Consider the following 22,133-nt stretch of genomic DNA (forward strand, 5'->3'; position numbering starts at 1 on the left):
GGGGCACGCCGGGAAATGTAGTTTACTCGTTCATCCCTAGAGATGAGCCAATGGGAGACTCAAACGGGAGTCAAAGGGGCGGGAGACGCAAGTGCGTCTCGCAGGGCATCTGTAATTCGATTCGATCCTGAGAGCCAACGGGATTCGGGGAAGAGTGGTAAGGATGTGGTAGAGGCTAGGAATGGCAGTGAGCTGCAAAGGGTGGGACCAGGCAGGAGGCAGATCCAATAAACTGGAAGGCTTTCCTGACGTCATCAACACGCACCGGAAGCACGGCTCACACTGGTGCTTACACTGGGCTGGCGGCGAGGATGGCTGGCTTTGCGGAGCTTGGGCTGTCATCCTGGCTCGTGGAACAATGTCGGCAGCTGGGTTTGAAGCAGCCCACGCCCGTGCAGCTCGGCTGTATTCCCGCCATCCTGGAAGGTGAGTATGGCTAGGCCTCTTCTCCAGGAGGCGTCCCCGCTCCTGTCACCTCACTTTGCCTTCTCGCAGCTTTTGCCCACGCCGGCCCCGTGAGGCGAAGGGCAGTCTTGGCCCTTACGGGCGATCCTGGGTTCCGGAGGCAGACTAGGCAGTGTCGGCGTTTAGGGTGTACGGCTGACTCTCTGTGTGTCTGCACTCAAGTGATGTAATCTCTGAAACTTTTATAGCCTCAGAGCACTGGGAGAGTTTGATGAAAAACTGATAGATAGTACTGGGAAAATTCGGCAGAGCTTGGATTACTATCACCGTTTTACAAATGGAAACTGAGGTTGTCAAGATTACTGGTAAATCCACGGCTCTGGTCCCTAGACTGCTCTTCTCCCCACTCCTCTGGTCCAACCCAGTTTTGCCATTAAAGGGACGCCTTCAGGAAGCCTAGGATGTGACAAATTGAGGCATTAAATAAACAAGGATGAAGGAGTCAGTAGGGAGCATAGGATGCAGATTGGGGGGAGGACATTCTGGGTTTCCCAAACCCTGATACCCCGGAAGGAGTCAAAACGAGGTCGTGGTTAGTAGCAGGTATCTCAGGTCAGTTGGATGTGGGTTCCAGTCCAGCCTGATACTCACTGTTTGTGTATCCTGGGAAAATCTTTGAGACTTTGTTTCCCCTTATGTTAAATGGAGATTATAATGGCTTCGCCCTTCTAAAATGTGTCAGTTGCTCTAAATGGAAAGTTGTCAGAATGCTTGGAACGGGAAGGGCACAGGCCAGTACTGAGCATACAGTAATTGCTCATTAAATGTTAGCTGCTGTAAACTGTGCCCGATACAACACCTGTCTACACCTGTGACACTGCTTTGCCCTCTGCCCAGGTCGGGACTGCCTGGGCTGTGCCAAGACAGGCAGTGGCAAGACGGCAGCGTTTGTCCTGCCCATCTTGCAGAAGCTGTCTGAGGATCCCTATGGCATCTTCTGCCTCGTCCTGACACCCACCAGGTGAGCGCCCCAAAGGCCTCGTGGGTGAGTTAACCAGCTGTGTTCTCTCGGGCAAGCGCCTTTACCTCTCTGAGCGCACTTTCCATGTGTGCAAGATGGGGACAGAAATTATGCCCACCTCTTAGAGGTGCTGAAGAATTAACAAGACAGTGTGTGAAAAGTTCTGAGCACAGGGCTTGACTCAGGGGCAAGTAGGAAGGCCGGGAAGTAGGGACACAGGCAGAGAAAAGGCCTGGGCGGAGCTGGGGCTGGGGGCAGAGAGGAGAGGACTTGGACACTGACCAGCCCTGGGGGAGGGAGGACTGACACTTGGGTCTCAGGCTTTGATGACTGTGGTGTTGAGGCCATTGCTGAGGACGTGGGAAGAAGAAAGGCCAGTGTGGGTAGGACTGGCAGGGGACAAGCCATGGGCTGTTTGGGGATCCAGCCTAGTGAGAGGGTAGGGACCACAAGGGGCCTCCAACACTCAGTATCAGAACCTTTGTCCAAAGGGGACTGGGAGCCTCGGAGGGTGTGTGAACAGGAGGGGTCCAGGCAGGAGGCCGTAGGGTGGAGATGGGAATGAGAGGCAAACACAAAACCGCTATCTGACCCAGGCTGGCCCCTTCATGCCCACAGGGAGCTGGCCTACCAGATCGCAGAGCAGTTCCGGGTCCTGGGGAAGCCTCTGGGCTTGAAAGACTGCATCATTGTCGGCGGCATGGGTATGGGGGGCCCAGGGAGGCTCTGGGCATGGACCCTCTGCAGCCTCAGACCATCCACCCAGCCCCACCTCTCGCCCTCCACCCACAGACATGGTGGCCCAGGCCTTGGAGCTCTCCCGGAAACCACATGTGGTCATCGCCACACCAGGGCGCCTGGCTGACCACCTCCGCAGCTCCAATACCTTCAGCATAAAGAAGATTCGCTTCCTGGTAAGTCAGCCTGGGGCCCTGATACATCCATGTGGGAAATGTGTGTCCCACAGGCCATCCAGTACCACGCTGGGAATGGTGATAAGAACAGCTCAGGAACCAACAAAAGGGGGCCTGTATTAGTAAAGATAGTTGGGGGCTGGGCCTCTCTGAGGAGGTGACATTGGAGCTGAGATGGGTGAGGGAAAAGGCCTCCAAGACCTAGAGGGAGAGTGCTCTAGGGCCCACATCTTAGACCAGGAAGGAGGCACATGGGGAAGGTGGGTCGAGCCCAGGCATGTAGTCAGGACTCGGCCAGCACCCTCACCCCAGATTCCTACCCCCTGCTGCCGGCACTACAGGTGATGGATGAGGCGGACCGGCTGTTGGAGCAGGGCTGCACTGACTTCACCGTGGACTTGGAGACTATCCTGGCGGCTGTGCCGGCCCGCAGGCAGACGCTGCTCTTCAGTGCCACGCTGACCGACACGCTGAGGGAGCTGCAGGGCCTGGCCACCAACCAGCCCTTCTTCTGGGAGGCTCAGGCCCCGTGAGTCCATAGCCACGCTCCTGGGGGAGCAGGGCAGGCGGGAGTCCAAGTGGGGGTCACACCCAACAGAGGTCACTACCCATGGGCAGGGTGGGCTATTGGCCTCATTCAACAGAAGGGGAAACAGGCCCGCCTGTCCCCAGTGTGCGCACAGTAGAACAGCTGGACCAGCGCTACCTGCTAGTGCCTGAGAAGGTCAAGGATGCCTACCTGGTCCACCTGATCCAGAACTTCCAGGACGAGCACGAGGACTGGTCCATCATCATCTTCACCAACACATGCAAGTGAGTGTGGGCAGGCCTGCCTCTCCCATCCCCCGGGCGCCCCTCCCATAGCCCTTCACGGAGGCCTGAGAGGTGGCCCAAGGTTGGAGGTATGAGGCATACAGATGGTCTCGGCACTCCGGGGCCTCTGCTCAGACCAGCAGTTTCAGAGGATGCACTCAAGGGGGCTCAGAGAGGTCAAGCAGTTTGCCAAGGTCACCTCTCCTGAAGGCAGAGCCAGGATTTGGGGTTCCTCAGACCTGCCTTTAACCGGAAGGGCTGAGGGCCTCAGGCTCTCTCCAGGAGACCCCTGCAGCAGCTGCGAAGGCCCTGGAGCAGCCTATTCGCTGTGGTCTCAGGATGTCAGTGAGGCCCGGCACATCAGCACCAACACCTGGGGCTGTCCTCTCCGCAGACCCAGGGATTTCAAAATTCTTTGAGGCGTTCAGGGAGAGCGTCAAGGAGCTGTAGAGTAGCCTAGCCCGAGCCAGCGTAGAAGGCAGTCCACAGCACGTGGAGGAGACCTCCTGACTGCTGCCCCCAAGAATTTCTTGGCCACCAGAAGAGAAAAGTCTGGATGTAGGGCCCACTCTTGTTGCTTAGGCCAGGGGAGGGGTCAGTGGGCAGGACACTACAGCCCGGCTTCTCCTTCCCCAGCTGTGCAGGGCCACCTGCTTGGGGACTCGGGGGGTGGGAGGGCCAGGAGCACCTTTCCAGGACCCTAGCGCTAGATGGGCTGACAGTACATCCTTCCTGCCAGGACCTGTCAGATTCTGTGTATGATGCTGCGCAAATTCAACTTCCCCACCGTGGCTTTGCATTCCATGATGAAACAGGTGAGGCATTGGGCGGCCCCACAGATCCCCTCAGCCGCCAGCCTTGCCCTGGGGACTTCTCCCAGCTTTTGCCCAGGCCCTTTCCTCTGCCTGGAACACTCTTCCTGCCACCTGTCTGCCCCAGTCTGGCCTCCTCAAGGTCATCTCCCTCACTGGACTGTGAGCCACTTGAGGGCGGAGACTGTCCTGGCCTCTGCCCTGTCCCCAGGCCTCACACAGTAAGCGCTCAAACGTTTGTTGAGATGCCACCTCACACCCCGCCCCCCACCCCCAATTCTCTCCCCAATCTGGCACAGAAAGAACGCTTTGCCGCCCTGTCCAAGTTCAAGTCCAGCATCTACCGGATCCTGATCGCGACAGATGTGGCCTCCCGGTGAGCAGCTCCAGGGTACTCCCTTCCCCATGACGCCCCCCACAAAAGGGCCAGAGGGAGGGACTGGCTTCAGGCATGGGTCAGGCAGCCTCAGCTTCACTGCTGAACGACCTTGGGTGAGTCCCAACCTCAGTTTCCCCACGTGGACAGAGGTGCTGACCGACCTCTCTCTCCAGGGGCCTGGACATTCCCACGGTACAGGTGGTCATCAACCACAACACCCCCGGGCTCCCGAAGATCTACATCCACCGAGTCGGCCGGACAGCCCGTGCAGGTGAGCACACAGGGTGGGGCAGCCTTTGGCACCCGCCCCTTCTGCCTGCCCACACCACGAGGAGCCAGAGTCACAAGCTGGTGGGACACAGGAGGGCTACAGGCCACAGGTGAAAGACACTAGAGGAAGCACTTGCAAGTTGGGGGAATCGGCCTTTCAAAACCGTAGGTGGGGATGCTCTGTCTTCTCACCCCCAGCAGCACTAGCAGTGACACGTGCTGTCCCCTGGGGACACGGTACACACTGGCCCCATCCCCACCACTCCCTGTTGCCTCACCCCAGGCCCCTTTACCCGTCAGGACTGCCAATCCATGCCCAGCAGCAAATAGGTGTACGAGTCCTGGTGGGTATGACGCTGCCCTGTGGGATTTGCCGTCCAAGTTCAACCCCTCGCTGTGACTCTGGCTAGGAGCCAAGGAGGCATCCTTGTGTCTGCTCCCCAGCCCCACCCAGGAGGGGCACGGAGTCCAGGAGATTTTCTCACACCTGGAGTGGGCAGAGAGACGGTTTCTGGGGCCAGACTGGGCCTGGCCCTTCTCTCCTCCCCTGTGGCCTCAGGAAGGTCACATCAGCTCTCTGGGCCCCCACTGCCTCATCCAACAATGGGTAATAAGAAGGTGACACCTGTTTGGGGCTGCTCCGAGGGCCATGGGCCTGGCCAGCTGCCAGTGCTGTTCCAGCACTAGTCACTGTCACAGGAACGGGGAATGGAGAAAGTGGTGTGCAGAGATCTGAGCTGAAACCTGTCTGGGCTTATTGCTGACAGAACTTGGCCTGGGCTCCCTGGCGGCCACACCGAAATGGGAAATCAGCCACATCACCTGTATAAGGCCAAGCTGGCAGGAGAGCTGCCTCTCCCTGGAGTCCTGCAGCTCCCCTGGGACAGACCTGCCTACTACGCAGAGGTCAGGCAGGGGGTTGAGCCCTGACGCCCTGAGCGTCATTCATTTCCGGTCACTCACTCACCCACCGAGCTCCTGTACTGTTCCCCTTGATTGAGAGGAGCCCTGAGCCGCCTGCTGGTCAGGACCTGCTTCTGTTGGCCCTTTGTCTTGGCCTCCAGCACACAGCCTGGGTGTGTCCCCACAGGGCGGCAGGGACAGGCCATCACGCTGGTGACGCAGTATGACATCCACCTGGTACACGCCATCGAGGAGCAGATCAGTGAGTGGAGGGGCAGAGGAGGAGAGGGGAGGGGAGGCGGGTGCTTCTGGGTGAGATGCCACTCAGCCCTATCAGACACCCGCTAGCCTGCTCACGTGAGCAGGCTTAAACCGCGCTTTCCTTCTTATGCAACCCTCAAAGAAGTTTCTTTTGCCCAGTTGTTGAAACAAGCTCTGCAATGGCCTTCAGCAGCTGAAAGCCACATCTGGTGGGAAGGGACTTTGGTTTCTCAGACCAGAGTGTGTGGGTGGTCCCTGTGGATGAGTCAGAAGCCCCAGGGCTCGGGCCTGGGCATGTTTGAAAAACCCCCTTGGGTGGTTTAATGTGTAGCCAAGACTGAGAACCTCTGGGGCACCTCCAGTCACTGCACAGACTGTCCTAAGATTCAGAAATGTCTTGACTTTAAAGGACACTGTTTCCAGGAAAAAAAAAAAAATCCCTAGTCAAATTCATAGTATTGCTAACAACATAAAAAGAGCGGTCTATACCTTCCTTGGGTCTGAAATCTTAGATCTTGCCCACCTGATCCTTATCTGCTACGGCCCTGGATGGCCTTGCATGCTCTTCTACACAGGGAACTCACTACATAGTTGAAATCCCTCTCCATGTCGTGCCTGCCCCCCTGTGACCCTGCTGTCCCCACAGAGAAGAAGCTGGAGGAGTTCTCGGTGGAGGAACCTGAGGTGCTACAGATCCTCACACAGGTCAACGTGGTGCGGAGGGAGTGTGAGATTGTGAGTGTCGGGGAAGGGGCTGGTACTTGGGGCCCAGGGTGCTTCCTGGAAGACGGTGATCCCCAAGACGGCCTCTCCCTCCCGCCCCCCAGAAACTGGAGGCAGCCAACTTTGATGAAAAGAAAGAGATTAATAAGCGGAAGCAGATGATCCTGGAGGGGAAGGTGAGGGCTGAGCCGGTGGTGGAGTGGGCGTGGGGCACAAGCTTCCCCGCAGACGATCAGCTTAGCCACCTTCCGGTCCTCCCCATGCCAGGATCCCGACCTGGAGGCCAAGCGCAAGGCCGAGCTGGCCAAAATCAAGCAGAAGAACCGGCGCTTCAAGGAGAAAGTGGAGCAGGCACTGCAGCGGCAGAAGGCCAGTGGGGCTGGCCACAGGGGGTGTCCATCCAGGGCCCAGCCTGAGGCCTGCTTGTCCCCAGCACCCGCTCAGGGCCCGGCCTGAGTTCCACACGGTCCCCGTCTGCCCAGCCTGGGACGCCTTCATCCAGCTGAAGGTTGGAGGGTCCTCCCCTCAGGATAATCTCTCCTCCTAGTCTGCCCAGTCCCCCTCAGTGGAGCCCACGGACACCCACGTTCAGTGCGCAGCCCTCCACCCCACCCTGCAGCCCCTGGTGGCCCCTCCTCAGAACCTTGGCCAAGAGGCAGGCTGCAGAGGAGGAAAGAAGGCTATGAGGTTGGACCCAAGTCCACGTGCAGTGACCCCAGCCCAGGGTCACCCTGGGGGTGCCGTGGGGCCCCAGAGCGAAGGTGTGTCGTTGCAGGAGATGCTCAATAAATGAGTCTTTTGACTTCCCCAGTCTGACTCTCGGGGAGCAGGGGCAGAGGGAGGAGGGTATGACTGCCTATACTTCTCAAGTCTCCCAGAACACCACTTACCACCCCCCCATCCCCCGTGTCTCCTTTCCTGTGGGGCCAGGCCCAAAGCTTTGAACTGCAGTGCTGACCATTCCAGCCGAGTGACCTTGGGTTGGTGAAGCCCCTTATATGGGCCTTGGTTTCTTCATCTGGAAAGTGGGCATAGCAACTGCTCTTCTCTGCAAATGCAGATGTTTTGGTGAGATCCCTCCCATGCCCAGTGAACACAGCCATGGGCTAGGACCTTCCCCTCCTGCCCACCTGCTTGTATTTGGGGTTTGTGGCCACAGTGAAGTGGTGGGAGGAGTCCTTAACCAGGGTCCACCTTAGTCCAAACCGGTCCAGACAACATGGGCAGAGCCCAAGAAGATGGCGCAGCAGAGCCATGTGGCCTGGGCGTGCCCCTGAGGCTTTCTGAGCCTCCCTCTCATCTCTGAGTGGCTCACCAAACCCTACACAGACCGAGGGCCGCGGGTGCAGTGACGGCGACCAGGTACCTAGCTACTCACACACCACACACACAGCCGCGCTTAGAAATGTAATTGGGCACCAGCACATGCCCTGGGGAGTCTAGAAATTCTACACGATGAAGAGCTCAAAAACAGCCCGTGAGCTGTGAACAGCCAGGGCCGGCTGGAGGACTGTGGACAGGCCCTCCCCAGGCTGAGTCGGGCCCCAGTCCCTGCCGGGGGAATGGCCCACTGTGCCGCCTGCGGCCTGGCCCGTGCCCCAGGCGGGAATCGTTCATGTAAAACTAGCTCCCGCAGGCCCCTGCTCCCACGTAGACCCAGAGGCCGGACTCAGGGCGTGCCCTCGGCCAGGCGGGCCAGGCCCTCCCGCAGCTCGCTCAGCTCAAACAGCCTGACGTCCAGCAGCTGCGCGGCCCGGCCCACCTCGGCCCGTGCCCGCTCCCGCTCTACCCGTGCCTCCTCCAGGCTGCGCTCCGTTGCCCGCAGCTGGTGCTCCAGCTCCGCGTTTCGGGTCTCCAGTTCCTGCAGGGAGAGGGCAAGCAGGGTTGGGGGCCCCAGCAAGTCTCAAGGGTCCAGCATCTGAATGCTATCCCCACAGCCTCCACTCTGGGCCAAGCCCTCTCTGTCTCCTGGCCTCCTCCCTGCCACCTCTACCCAAGACACTCCCTGGTCCCCTGATTGGAACATCACTGAAATGACCACATTCCTCTTCTGCTCAAGACCCTCGTCACCCATCATGCTGGGAATGAAATCCATACCCCTCCTCGCTCATTCCAACCCAGGCTTGCTGGCTTCCTTGTGGTTCCTTGAACATACTTTCTCCCCACCTCAGGGCCTTTGCATATGCTGTGCACTCTGCCCAGGAAACAACAGGGAGCATTCCCCCAACCTCTCTCTCTTTGGGGGCACCAGCTCCTTTAACTTCTCCCCTGCTGGACTCACAGGACATGCTTGAGGCTTCTCAGATAAAGTCTACAGTGAGGGCCAGGCCAGCACACCTGGGTACAAATGCAAGCTCCTGACCTCAGGCTGGGAATGTGTGAGGATTTGATGGGGTCAAGAATGAAGATTCAACAGAGACTCAAAAACTGCTTGTTGAATGAATGGAAGGAGATGAAACATTGTACTAATAACCATGTTTTATAAACCACCCACCGATTCCGTCCTTCCATGCACCTGGTCATCCAAATCCTTCACAACCTTAGATGTCTTCCTACTCCATTTATAGGTGAAGAAACTGAAACTCAGGGAGGCACATAGCTGCACTAGGTAGGGAATATGCCAGGTCTGTCCTACATCAGAGGCTGGCTGCCTTGGGTGGTCACCCCACCCCGCCTCACAGCAACCGCACACACCTGCACCTTCTGCTGTGTCTCCTCACGCTCGGCGCTGTCTGGGGCCTCACGGGGACCACCAGTCTGGCTCTTCAGCGTCTGGATCTCCTAATGGAGAAGTTCCCAGAATCCATTCTGAGAGTCCTGGCTCCCCCATGGGAGATCAGGGAAGGCAGGGCCCAAGGAAACACAAACGCATACAGACACGCTCACACACCTGGTCCTTAGTTTGCACTAGTGCCTCCAGCTGCTCCAGCGACTGGCCGGGTCCCTCCTTCTCACTGACCGCGGGTGGCTCGGCGGTGGCAGCCTGGGCCTCCAGCTCAGCCACCTGTGCAGACAGGAAGGTCAGCCCCTGACGCCCCAGCCTGTACTCTCCTGATCCCTGGGGAATATGCCTGACCAGCCAAGCCCATGACTGGGCACTAACCCCTTCTGGTTGGGGCCACCACCCCGCCTCTGGCAGGTAGGTCTTTAGGGTCTGACAACCCTCTGAGGCTGACATTATTTCAGACCCATACTACAGAACAAGAAACTAAGGCTCAGGGAAGTGATTTGCCAAGATCACACAGCCAGCCAGGGAACCCAGGACAGATAGGAGGCCGGGGCTTCACGGTGGTCCGGGCCACTTGGGGTCTCTGGGAGGGAGGGGCTTCCTCACCCGCTGTCGCAGCCTCTCGGCCTCTGCGCGCTGGGCCTCCAGCTGCTGCCTCCACTGGGCGGCGGCGGCGTTGGCCTCTCGCAGGGCGCTCGCCAACTTGTTGTTACTGTCCTGAAGCGCGAAGAACTCGGCCTCCCACTGCACCTCGCCCACCGAGCTGCGGGGACGGGGGAGTCGGCAGAGGGTAGGGCGGGGCCTCACTGGGCCTGAGGCAGGGTGAGGGAGGTGCTGGGCTGGGGGCGGGGTTATGGTTGGGGCCAAGGTACCTCGGGACTAGGGGGTGGGGACGTCCCGGGGAGGCGGAGTCTTGTCGGGGGTGGGGTCAAAGTAGGCGCTTTGGTGTCAGTTCAGTGAGACACAGTCGGAAGGCCAAGCAGGATCAGCCCAGGGGATGTGGACAGAACAAAGTGGGTGGGGAGGCACCCGTGGGTTTAGAATTAGCCGGGGGAGATGTGGACAGGCCAGAGTTAGCCCCGAGTAATGGATGAGGCAGGAGCGGGGTCGGCTCTGGAAGGGGCATAGTCTGAGTGTCTCCTCTCCTACCACAGGCCTTGGGTCCAGTGTCAGATCCCGCCGCTTGAACAAGTCCCTACAGTTTCTGAGAACTTCCTCTCCCCTCTTCCCCAACCCTTCGTCCTGCCACGCCCCTGTGCCCCGCCCTACCCCCCTCACCCCTCGGACAGCATCTTTCTGAGCCGCTCGCGCTCAGCGGGGCCGGGAGCGTCCGCGCTCTGGCTGCGGAATAGCTTCTCGTCGCCGGGGCCGTTGGAGCTGACGAGGGGGCTCGGGGGCACCTAAGAGCATGGGCAGAAGTGAGGGCACAGTGAGGGCTGATGCTACGTGGTTCGTGACTGAGGGCAGGAGGTCTTTCCCAGCACTGGGATCTGACTGCTCCTTTCCCCTCCTCACCCACCACCAATGGCTCCCGATGGCCCCTTTCTGGGCCCTGCCCCCCACCTTGCCTGCTGGGCTCTCACCAACCCCCAGGAGCAAACCTGATGCAGTCTAGCCTAAACCCCGGGAGATACTCATAATCTGCAAAGCGGGGAGCAATCTGAAACCTCCATGCTGTTCCCTCAGAGCAATGACCTTCCCTGGGGCCAAATTTCAACATCCATTTAAAAATCCCACAGGAAACGCACTCCATCAGGCTAAATTCATTATGAATCCACCTGCTGCCTGGACCAACCTACTTTTTCATCTCCTTAATCCCTGTGCCCAGCCCTGGGCCTGGCACACAGTATGCGGTCAATAAATGATGCTGAGGGACTTCCCTGGTGGTCCAGCGGGTGAGACTCCGTGCTCCCAGTGCAGGGGGCCTGGGTTTGATCCCTGGTCAGGGAATAGATCCTGCATGCGTGCCACAACTAAGAGTCTGCATGCCGCAACTAAGAAGCCCGCATGCCGCCACAAAGATCCCACGAGCCGCAACTAAGACCCAGTGCCGCCAAAATACATAAGTAAAATAAATAATAAATATTTAAACTAAATAAATAAATGATACGAATAAGTTAGTGGGGGAAAACACCCAGGGACAGTTTTTTACTCTGCCACTCTACTTAGCCATTTCAACTTCCACATTTCAACTCTGCCCTGTGAGCTGGTTTTCTGGCCTTCCTTGATCTAACATTTGGACAGCCTATGACACGCCCCCATGGCACCCACAGCCCTCTTCCATGGTCCTTGCCATGGATCTAGTTTTACATCATCCGTGAGCATTTGGTCCTGGGAACCGGCACAGCACCTAGACCCCCCCCAATATCAGTTGAGCTCCTGGCACGCATGGGACAGGGAGTGCTGACCTGGTGGGCAGTGAGCCCCAGGGCTGGACTGGTGAGCTCTCCCCCATCCTGAGATTTCTCCCGTGCCAGCCTCGCTGCTTCCTTCACTTCCTGGAACTTCTCGGCAAACTGAGGAATGGGGGGCAGGAACAGACAGTCAACAAACCCCCAGCCCCCTCCCCCAGGGTCCCACCACATCAGCTCCACCCAGTAGCAGCTCTGTTGCTTTGGAAGGAACTTTAGAATTGAGTGCATCCCCGCCTCTCATGAACTGGAAGAGTGGGAAGTAGGCTTGGAAAACGATGCCCAATGAGCAGAGTGGGTATCAGGATGGGGAGGGCGGTGGGATGTTCATGGAGGTGTATCACATTGAGCCACCTTGAGAAAGGGGCCCCCTTTCCCTCTCAGTCAGGCTTATTTCAGCAAGGAGAGCCTCAGGTGGGTGCTAATCTGTCTTTCATTTCCAGCTAGGGTAGGATACACTTTTTTTTTTTCATTTTAAAATAAATTTCCTTAGCTTGAAAGTAATTTTTTAAAGAAACATATTTACAGACATATAGCCACTTGATTTGTGCAAAGGGGCCAGTGCAATTCATTGGGGGTTGGGGGGGTAGATGTTTTTTTCAAAAAATGGCCCAAGAGCAACTGAATACTCATGTGGGAAAAAAACACTCCTACTTTAAACCTCCGGTAGAAATTAATTCAATGATCTAAATTTGAAAGGAAAACTAATGCTTCTAGAAGCAAAGCAAAGCAAAGCATCATGAACTCAACAGGATTCAGAGAGCACGAACCATACAGGGAAACAATGGATAAGACAGTACTGAACTCTAGAAACAGCAGAGGGTGGAGGAAGGCGATAAAGAAGGTAATGCCAGGGGTGCGGGGAAGCACCCAGCCCATCCTAGGCACCCAGAGAGGGGCAGGCTGTGTCCGAAATCAGAGCAGGTGGCCAACAGAGCTGGAATGTGAACCAGAAAATTGGGAAGGAGCTACTGGCTTGTCCAATTCTGTAGGCCCATTCTGCAGCTGGGAAGATGGAGGCCCAGCATCTGTCCAGGGTCCCCCCAGTGCACCCAAGAGAAGACCCAGCCCCAGCCCCATTCCTCCCACCATGTATCCCTGCAGGCCCACCTGAGTCAGATGCTGCTCAGAGGCAAAGCCAAGGCCATAGACGGTGTTGGCGCGACTGTCTGCCCACTGCCCGAACTTCTGGGACGTTTTGGTAAATGTCATGTTGGGGGTGACAGTGCTGTTGATGATGGCCTGGGGAAGGCGGTGGGGAGAAAAGTTCCCGGGTGATGGGACTGGTAACAATGAATGTGAAACCCCCAGGGATATAGCTTTGTATTAGCACCTCAGAAGTCCTTGGTCTGGGCCATTTCAGGAGGAAGACTGAGACCCAGAAAGACTCAGGGTACTCCCCCGGCCCCCAAGGCACACAGCAAGGAAGCGACTGAACCAGGCTTGTCCCTAGGATCCTTGGCACCTGCCACCCCACCCAAGCCCCACCAGGACCTTGGCACCCCCAAGGCTGATGATTCGGTAGACGTTGCGGGTGGCATCGTAAAAGTAGGAGACAGTGAGTGCGTGTTTGCCCGCGGGGATCCAGTTCCGCTTGGTGGCCGGGTCGATCTGGAACACGTGCGCCCGTGTGCTGAAGATGGGCTGCTCCCTGCATGGGGAGAGGGTGTTCAGCGGGGGCCAGGCACCGGCCCCCCAGGGGACTCAAGGCCAAGCTTTGGTAGAAGCAGGGGCTCACCTGGCTGTGGACATTGGTCAGGCTTGTCTGGGTGGGCTCCAAGGGACAGCCAGGGGGATGGTAGGAACAGCTGGCTTGGCCTCTGGGGGGACAGGACGTTTGTGAGTGTCTCCCCAGACCAGGCTGTGGGAGGCCAAGCATGTCCAGCCCCAAGACCCCACTTCCAAGTACACCATTCATAGAACTTCAATCCAAAAGTGAGGGAATCACTCAGCAAAAAGACCCCAACTCTGTCCATTGGGAGGAAACTCTTGCAACACCCTGGGCAGGAGACGGCCTCTGATAGGAGCCAGGTGGCATCTAACAGCCCGGCATATACCTCACATCTTCCTGGTTACTGGACCCCCCAGTGAAGTCTTCTCAATCTCTGGGCTGGGTGGAGGAGGCCAAGGTGGCCAACTCCTGTTCAGTACTTCCTGACACTTTCGTCCATCACTCCTCAAAGCAGGGCCTCCATCGATAAGTGGGGCATTGACAGGTGCCTACTGGGAGACCGGTCCCCCACTGGACCCACAAAGAGACCCCTCAGCTTCCACTGTAGGGCAGAGGCACACCTTGGAGTCAAAGTCCAAATCCCCAGGGAGCCTCCAGCCTAGTTAAAAAGACAAGATGTGGCTCAACAGGTCTACCATGGTGCCCACCCATCACCACTCAATCCCAGTACCATGGGGCTGGGCGGGATCCAGGTCCACGAGAGACCTGGGGGAGGGGGGGAGGCAAACTAAGGGAAGGGAGGCCTAGACTCGGTAGCCTCCGTGGTCAGAGGGGGGAATGCCCCCCCACTCTGTCCTGGGCAGCTTCTGTCCCGGTCACAGGGTCTGAAACCGGAGCCCCTGGGTGGGGGAGGGGCAGAGACTTTGGCCGGGGTTGGGGGTGAGTCCTGGGTCGAGCCAGGGTTCCAGGGCGCAGGGATCCTAGAAACTCAGGCCCCTCCTGCCCGGACGTTCCTGCAGCGGATGTTCCTGCAGCGACTTGCGGCTTTGGGAAAAGTTACTCACCAAGAGTCATGCGCCTCGGACGCTGCCGGCCGCGGGGCTCCAAAGGGGAGCCCGACTCCGCCCGGTGTCCGGGATCCACAATCGCGTGCGGGGGCGAAGCCCCACCCCAGGAGCCCCAGTCCAGGGGATTTGATATTCAGTCAGGATCGAGTTCCCAGGGTCAGGACCAGGGTGCCCTATGCGCGCCCCAACTTCGGGAAGTGCCGCCCCCGACCCTGGAACTTCCAGGATCCCTGCGACGCCCCGCCCCACTCCGGGTCCAGAACTTCGGGGACACGTTATCTACCTCCTGCAACCGCAGGTCCAGAGCTTAGGGGATCCTGCGCGCTGTTCCTGACTCCTGAACTTCGGGGACGCCCCTGCCACCCTTCCATCCCCGGGTCCTGAATTTCGGGGTTCCCTCGCGTCGCCCCTCCACCCCAGGTCCGAAACGTCGGAGACATCTTCACAGCCTCCTCCAATGACGGGTCCGGAACTTCGGGAACCGCTCGCACTGTCCCCTCCCCGACCCCGACAACGGAACTTCGGGGTCCCCGCGCCCTCTCAAGCCCTGGAACTTCGGGGCTCCCCCAGCTGCCCCCAGCCTCTGTATCCGGAACTTCGGGACCCCCAGCGCCCTCTCCCCGGCCCTGGAACTTCGGGGCCCCCCGCGCTCCCAGCGCTGGCTCAGCTGGCCGGGCTCACCCTGCCGGCTCTGCACCCCGCAAGTGTCCGGGCGCTAGGCGGGTGCGGCCCCGCGGCGCCGAGTCCCCGCAGACGGGCGCCCCGCTCGCTCGCTGGCTCCGGGGCCCGCGCCCTCCGCGCCGCCCTCCGCACCGCCCGCGCCTTTGTCTGCGCCGTCGCCGCCGCCGCCCGCGCCGTCTCCGGTCCCATCGCGGCGAGTCCCGACGCGGCCGCCGCCCGCCCCGCCTCCCCGGGCCGCCGAGGCCGCACCGCAGCACCCCCTGCTGGCGGCAGGTGGGGGGAGAGGGAGAAGGAGGGGCGCGAGCAGAGAGGAAGCGGGGAGGATTGGGGAAGAGAGGTTAAGAAGGGGGCGGAAGCGGACAGGGAATAGGGCGGAGACAGAGACCCAGACCTAGAGACGGAGAGATGGAGGAGAGAGGCAGAGACACAGGAGACGGACAGACAGACAGACCTGGGTGGACAGAGGAGAATGTGGCCTCATCCTCTCTTCAAGGGGGGCCCTGACCCTCGGGCCCACCTGAGTCAGATGCTGCTCAGAGGCAAAGCCAAGGCCATAGACGTGATGCTTTTGCCCGTGATGCTTTTGCCCGTGATGGGGAATCAGGTTCCTCTTCACCCGATGGGAGTCCGGGGGCAGGGCACATCTGCTGCCTTGGTGGGCCCAGGCGCATGCACACAGTGGCTTCTCAATGGCTGTATCCAGAAAATGAAAGAGACCTCAGCAGAGAGGGGGCTGGTAGATGAGAGAGAGGCAAACAGTAGGCACTTAATGGGGCTTGATCCCAGGTCCCCTGCTCATAATCCTTCCTGCCTGCTCTCCCACCTCACCCTGATCCCCAGGTTGGGACTTCTGTCAACCTCGGGGCTTCTGTGTCCCCTAAAACAACTGTAACAATGCCGATGAGGTTGGATTAGGATCATCGTTGCTGTGTTATAGGGTCCCCAAATCCAGGTGGAGGGAATGTCAGTGTCCACTTGCCACCAAACGGGTGAATTGCCTGGAGGTCCACAGGCCCAGGTTTGCCACCTCTGGTCAGAGGGAGTCCACCCCCTTCCTACGCTTGCTGGGAGAGGGTCCTTTTAGAGCCGAGCCAGGATCTCCTCTGACCCTGCCTGTGGAGCCCGCTTTTCAGTCCTGTATCTGCCCTTTCTCTGGAGACACACAGTGTCTCCAAAGTCACAGAGTGCCGTCAGGTTCATGGGCAGAGGCACCGGGGCTCCTCAGAACCAAGCCCTGCACTTCCCTGAAGCTCTGACTCACATGCCAGGTTTTTGCTTTTCCTCTCCTCACATCCTTTCCCTGTTCTTGTCTGTCTGTTTCCGCCAACAAGAATCGCACATCTGAGCTGGTAGCTTCCTTCAAATTACCTTTAGGTGAATCCCAGGTCATGTCATTTCCGGAGACTTACTCCCAGGCCAAGATCTGAGTTTTCCTCCCTCCTGGCCTTTGCCCAAGCTGTTTCTTCTACCTAGAATGCCCTTCCCAAAGGCATATATTCTGTTATGTCCTTCCAGGCTCAGCTCCACTGCCCCCTCGCCTCCTGGAAGCTTCTCTAACTATCCTGGGTTCGGAAGGGATATCACTCGCCCCTGTTCCACCACCCCATCCCTTTCTGTGGGATCCCTGATCTATTTATTTGTTCGACTGTGGCCAGAGCTGGCCCATCCTGGAGCCCAGGCTCACTCAGCATGAGAGGTAGTATCACTGCAGCTAGGAAAACAGAGCTGCAGACTCAGTTTCCCCAGTTGCCTTTAACTTCATACGGCATTTGCATAAGCAAAGGATTTGGCTTCGCTCTCAGGCGCGAAGCCACAAAACGCTTGAACACTGTAGGGAACAAAGGAAATACCGTCTGTTCTGTGCAAAGAATGACTTTTCCTTATTACCGAAAAAAAAAAAAAAGAAAATTTAAAAATTAAAAAAAACAGTAACTGGAAAGGTGCCGGCAGAGCCAAGGCTTCTGGAAGCTGCTCGGTGTGTGCTGAGTGCTGGCTGGCTGTAGAGCTGGGGCCATGTGGCTGTTCTGTGGGGGCGGCTGGGCGAGGAGCCTGGGCAGACTTTACCCCTTATGAGGGCAGAAGGCAACAGCATGAGGGAGAATGGGGTCCCCTCTCAGGTCTCCAGGAAGGACAGGGATGTGGCTGGCCTTGAGCAGCCCTGACCTGAAGTTGTCTTAATCAAGTTCAAACTGAGGGAGTGATTTTGCCAGTGTAGACCTCAGTTTTCTCGCCTGGAGAATGGGCTGATGCTTACAGGGCTGTAGGTGGTGGGAGGAGGCAGGAAGGATCCAGGCAACACCAGCAGCTTCTCACTGTCCCCTGGGTATAGATGGGTAGGGGGCTGCCCTGAGCTGCCACTACCACCCCAGCCTGAGCCCTCTTCTGCCTGGTTCTCGGGCCTGTCTTACTGGAAATGTCCTTGAGGGGCGAACAGAGGCCACCAACACAAGGTGGCTGACTGGTAACAACAGCTTTCTCTTGGGGCTGAGGAAGGACATGAGGGAATAAGCTTCCTGTCACGGGAGAAACCAAGCAAGAAATAGAACAGCTTTTTCGTCTCTAGGGCAGCCGCATTTACAGAGTGGCTCTTAAAGGTCAGGCTCTGGCCTCTGCCTAGTTAAATCTGACCCAACCTTTGGGCTGAAGTTATATTGTTTCTCCTCCCTGGAGGGTTCCTGTTCCACCAGAGCAGGGGAGGTCTGTCACTCTTCCCCAAAGCCACATGCCCAACCTCATGGCATGAGTCACAGTGGCCACTTAGATCTGTTTAGGTCATGATTTGGTTACTGTCTACTTCCATGGCTCTGTCTCAGCACCTAGAGCAAGGCCTGACTTGCAGCAGGAACTCTGTAAATGCTTCCAGAAGGAAGGGGTCCCAAGGCCCCACCTTGGTCCTTGGTGGCCTCCAGAGTCATGTGAGCCAGGGAGTGAATCCCAGCCCTGCCTCCTACCAGCAGGGTGACCTTAAAGAAGTCACTTTTCTTCCCTGCACTTTAGTTTCCCCATCTATAAAATGTGCATAAGAATGGTGCTCACTTCTGAGGTTTCCTCTAAGGCTCCAACATGTCCTGGCGTGAAGAGGGTATGACCCTAGGAGTTTAATAAATGCTTGCTGTTATAAACATTATAGTTATTCTTGGCATGTGGTTTCGACCCTGAGCCAAGTTCTTAAGATTTTCTCTTTTAGGGTTTGAAGGGTCCCAACCAGGCATGCGCTCTTGAGAACAGAAATGGGTCCAACCTGGCATGATATCCTCTAAATCTTTAGCTCTGGGCCCTGTATGTGCCTCTCTAACCACTCTCCTTCTCCTACTCCCTCTTGCCCCAGGCTGGCTAGTTGGGCCAGCCACCAGACCTTATCCTCCTGGCAAACTCCTATTCATTCCTCAAACCCCCACCCCCAATGCCCGCTTCTCTAAGAAGCCCTCTTTCCTCTTCTGCTGAACCCTTCCCAACACTCTCCCTCCTTGTAGCCCAACACTGACCCCAGGAGGTGTCTGTGTCCAGCGCTGATTCCCCCAGCCTGAAGGTATCTCAAGGGCTGGGCTGAGGCCTCTCTTGGGCTTGGCATCTCCCAGCATGGGGTGGACGCATAGGGGTCATGGCAGAGGAGAGTTTGATGATTTAATATTGGTGATTTTTCTTCCCTAGAAAGTGACCCCACCTAAAATTCAGATCCAATTCAATTTCTCCCCAAGGCCAAGGTTAATTCATTAAACAAACAGCTCGCAGGAAGTAATGGAACCAGACCCCCTCAGGCCCAGACATGAAGGGGCTGGTGCAGGGCATCTGGCACTGGGTTATGGACTCAACCTCCCAGGACCAGGGCAGGTTGGGGGTTGAGGGAGGCGGCCCTTGAGCCCCCTCCAAACTTCAAATCTGGATGCATGGTTCAGTTCCCACAGACCTAATTACCCTCATTTGCCACATGTACTAATTACCTCCCCGATACCAGGTGGCTGGGCGGGGCTGCCCCACTTTTGGGAGGTAGGTCAGGGCCTGATTATTTTTGGCTGTGTTGTCCTTGAAGGCTCCACCATCTACTCATGTGAAGGGCAGAAAGTGGGGCAGAAAAATCACGGCCACATCAGGAGGGACAGTGGGAGACTTGAGAGTCAAGTTGGCCCAGGAGCTCCCTGAGCAGTGGGTTTGGGCCTAAGGACTGAGAGTCTTTGGCACCCACCTGTGGTGGCAAAACCTGGAGAGACTGAGAATCATTCATCTCTACGGTGGACTGGTCTGGAGGCCTGTTTTGAACGTGACACCATCTGTGGGAGAGGGCTTGGATTGGGGGGTAGTCAGACAGGCCTGGGTATAAATCCTGACTCACACCAGCTTGATGTGTGTTCCTGGGCACATGATCCCCTCTCTCCGCACCTTTGCTGGGGGATCAGATGGGGTTAATAAGTCACAAAGAGTGCTCTGGACAGAGGCACAGCATGTGCAAAGGCCCCGAGGTGGGGATGGGCTAGGTGTGTTGGAGGAACAGCAGGGAGGCCAGGGTGGTCAGAACAGAGTGAGGGAGGAGACTAAGGGGATGCTGAGGGCTAAAGGAGCCAGGTGGGAGCTCGTGGATGGCAATGAAGTATTGAGGGTACTGGGGAGCCGTGGGAGAGTTTGGAGCCAGAGAGGGAGGGATGTGATCTCATTTACACTGCAGGCTCCAGACAAGGTTTCGACTCTTTTTTTTTGGTGGAGGGGCAGCCGCGCTGTGCGGCTTGTGGGATCTTAGTTTCCTGAGCAGGGATTGAACCCAGGCCCTCAACATTGAGAGTGGGGAGTCCTAACCACTGGACTGCCAGGGAATTCCCCAGAGTTTCAGCTCTTAGGAGAGAACCAGGTATCTATACACTGCGCAGAATAGGGGCAGACCCTGACTTTCTCTGAGCCTCAGTTTCCCAATCCCAGACAGAGTCCAGAGGCTTTGGCAGCCCCAGGACACTCAGGACCCTCAGCCAGGGAATCTCCCCTTCCCCCAAGCTCCCAAATTCTGGCCAAGCAACCTACGTGGCCTCCCCTTCACCTGCCCTCTCCTCCTCCTACTTCTGTGGCCTTGAAGGAAGAGCTGTGGGAACAGAGAGCAGGAGGTCTCGGGGAAGTCTGCATGGAGGGGCTCCGGGGGCCGTGTTCCTGCTTCGTGACAGCCCATGTGGGGCTGCTGGGTGCCGAATGTTCTTGCAGGAACCGGGTGACTCAGATGCTGCATCTTCCTCCCTCAGTCTGCCAGGGGAGGTTGTTGCTGGTCCCCAGGCACAGGCTAGAGTCAGGATTCACCCCTCTGGCCAGCCCCTAAACCAGCATTCCCACCCCCAGGACCCCTTAACTGGTGGCATTGCTCACTTTCCTACCCCAGCACCTTCTATGGCTTTCTTGTTAGGTTTCAGAGGGAGAATCAAGCGCCTCATTTCCATCAGCCAAGCTGCTAAACCCCATCTCTGAACTTATGCATTCGGCCTCATTTCTGAGCCTTTGCACTTGACCCCACCTATGGCCTGGAATGCCAGCTCCAACACTTCCTCTTCCAGGAAGCCCTCCCAGACTTCCTCCACTACCCCAACCCTGACCTTACATGATGAGGGGGTATCTCTCTCTGGCTCTGCCGCCACCCCAGACTGGGAGTCCCTCAGCGTCCCGACTTGGGCAAAGGCCTCTCAGGGGCCCCATTGTCGCGCAGTGTGGGAGGGCACAAAGAGGGAGAGAGATGCCTGCTATGGCAGTCCATGGCAGGGCCCCACAGGCTGCCTCCTTGATCTGACCTCTGACTTCATTTTTATAGAAGAGGAAACTGAGAATCAGGGGAATTAGGCCACTTCCCCAAATTAAAAAATGTCCGAGTGGAAAAGCTTGCCCTCGAACCTGGATCTGACAGGCCAGGCCCTGCTCCGTGCAGCCTTTGAAGCCTTATTTACCCATTGGAGGGGGTGGGGGTGCATTCACTTCCCTGCAGGTAGATTTGATACAATCTGGGCTCAGACTCAAATGTTCCAACGGCCCATCTCCATGGATGCACTGGGGGCCTCTGTTTCCTCCTCCTTTTTTTTTTTTTTTTTTTTTTGTTCTGTCGTGCAGCGCAGCTGATGGGATCTTTGTTCTGCAACCAGGGATTGAACCCAGGCCCTCAACAGTGAGAGCACAGAGTCCTAACCACCGGACTGCCAGGGAAGCCCCTGTTTCCTCCTCTTTAAGATGGGGCTCTTCATTTGTTAACTCATGTTTATTGAGTACCTACTACATGCCAGCATTGTGGGAGGCTCTGCCCTCAGGGCGCTCACAACTACCTGGTGGACAAAATGGATGACAGAGGACAGAGTAGGCTGGCTTCTGACAGCATTATGCGAAGGAAAGAAAATCAAGCAGAGCCACAGGCAAAGACAGGTGGCTGGCAAAGGCTGCTCTGAGGAGGTGGTGATTCAGGGGAACAGCATGTGCAAAGGCCCTGAGGTGGGAACACACTCAGCCCCTTGGAGCGGCATCGAGGAGGCAGGTGTGGCTGGAGCAGGGTGAGTGCGGGGGCACAGTTGGGGGCTGTGTGGGCAGAGAGCTTCATAGACTGGGTCAGAAGGGACCTTCTGGGCCCCAGTGAAGAATGGGAACTGGGGAGCCATGGGAGGCTTTTGAGCAGGAGAGGGACAGGATTTGCTTTTACATGTTGCGATAAGATTCACCAGCACACCACATGGCAAATGGACTGAGGAGGGCGATTCTAATACTTGCCTCTTCGTTTATCACGAAACAGAGGGTATCCTGCTCTGTGCTTGATAAACAAATGACATTGTTATTAGCGCTATCATTATATCTTTGGGGACGGTTCCAGGCTCTAAGCACGTATCCCTCCCAGGGCTTCCAGGAGAAAGCTCATCTCAGTAACTCTCTTTCTGCTTTGTCTGGCCTTCCTCTTTCTCTCTCTCAAAAGCTCTTGATGCTGGCCCTGGTCTTATCACTGAAATCCCAGGCCTCCAACAGGACGGAAACATCTGGTTTCCGGAACACGTGGATCCTGTAGCCCCAAGGGAGGTCACAGAGGAGCCTGCTTTGCCCTGGGCTGGATTGGAGGAGGGGGCCCACTAAGGGAC

The 22,133-nt window shown here is 57.4% G+C and overlaps 2 protein-coding genes across 4 annotated transcripts; one reads left to right on the forward strand and one right to left on the reverse strand.

The window, feature by feature from the left end:
• The first annotated feature begins 269 nt into the window (after positions 1–269).
• Positions 270–7,307, forward strand: DDX49 (DEAD-box helicase 49). The gene is made up of 13 exons (XM_033854009.2): positions 270–426; positions 1,303–1,426; positions 2,045–2,130; positions 2,219–2,340; positions 2,682–2,869; positions 3,013–3,153; positions 3,893–3,968; positions 4,265–4,341; positions 4,518–4,615; positions 5,705–5,779; positions 6,425–6,513; positions 6,606–6,677; positions 6,769–7,307. Exons 1-13 carry the CDS (start codon positions 312–314, stop codon positions 6,955–6,957), a joined length of 1,452 nt encoding a protein of 483 aa, XP_033709900.1. The 5' UTR covers positions 270–311; the 3' UTR covers positions 6,958–7,307.
• Positions 7,308–7,895: 588 nt separating this feature from the next.
• Positions 7,896–15,271, reverse strand: HOMER3 (homer scaffold protein 3). Of its 3 annotated transcripts, none has more exons than XM_033854010.2 (10): positions 15,061–15,270; positions 13,379–13,460; positions 13,135–13,291; positions 12,751–12,882; positions 11,638–11,745; positions 10,508–10,629; positions 9,836–9,992; positions 9,392–9,505; positions 9,196–9,282; positions 7,896–8,362 (listed from the first exon to the last, which is right to left on the reverse strand). In XM_033854010.2, the coding sequence occupies exons 2-10, from the start codon at positions 13,390–13,392 to the stop codon at positions 8,171–8,173; spliced, it is 1,083 nt and encodes a 360-aa protein (XP_033709901.1). In that variant the 5' UTR covers positions 13,393–13,460; positions 15,061–15,270; the 3' UTR covers positions 7,896–8,170. The 3 variants fall into 3 exon arrangements, with proteins under 3 accessions (XP_033709901.1, XP_033709902.1, XP_073659228.1); XM_033854011.2 differs by having other exon boundaries at positions 14,377–15,270; XM_073803127.1 differs by lacking the exon at positions 12,751–12,882 and having other exon boundaries at positions 13,379–15,271.
• Positions 15,272–22,133: the final 6,862 nt, after the last annotated feature.

The sequence above is a fragment of the Tursiops truncatus genome, chromosome 3 (genome assembly GCF_011762595.2).
Source record: "Tursiops truncatus isolate mTurTru1 chromosome 3, mTurTru1.mat.Y, whole genome shotgun sequence".
NCBI classification, from domain to species: domain Eukaryota; kingdom Metazoa; phylum Chordata; class Mammalia; order Artiodactyla; family Delphinidae; genus Tursiops; species Tursiops truncatus.

Coding starts and splice junctions, on each gene's coding strand:
- DDX49 (XM_033854009.2), top strand. CDS start 312: ATGGCTGGCTTTGCGGAGCTTGGGCTGTCATCCTGGCTCGTGGAACAA. Junction 2,131..2,218: donor CATCATTGTCGGCGGCATGG/GTATGGGGGGCC, acceptor CTCCACCCACAG/ACATGGTGGCCCAGGCCTTG. Junction 5,780..6,424: donor CGCCATCGAGGAGCAGATCA/GTGAGTGGAGGG, acceptor CTGTCCCCACAG/AGAAGAAGCTGGAGGAGTTC.
- HOMER3 (XM_033854010.2), bottom strand. Junction 12,883..13,134: donor TCAGCCTTGGGGGTGCCAAG/GTCCTGGTGGGG, acceptor CGCCTTCCCCAG/GCCATCATCAACAGCACTGT. Junction 9,283..9,391: donor TAGTGCAAACTAAGGACCAG/GTGTGTGAGCGT, acceptor CTTCTCCATTAG/GAGATCCAGACGCTGAAGAG.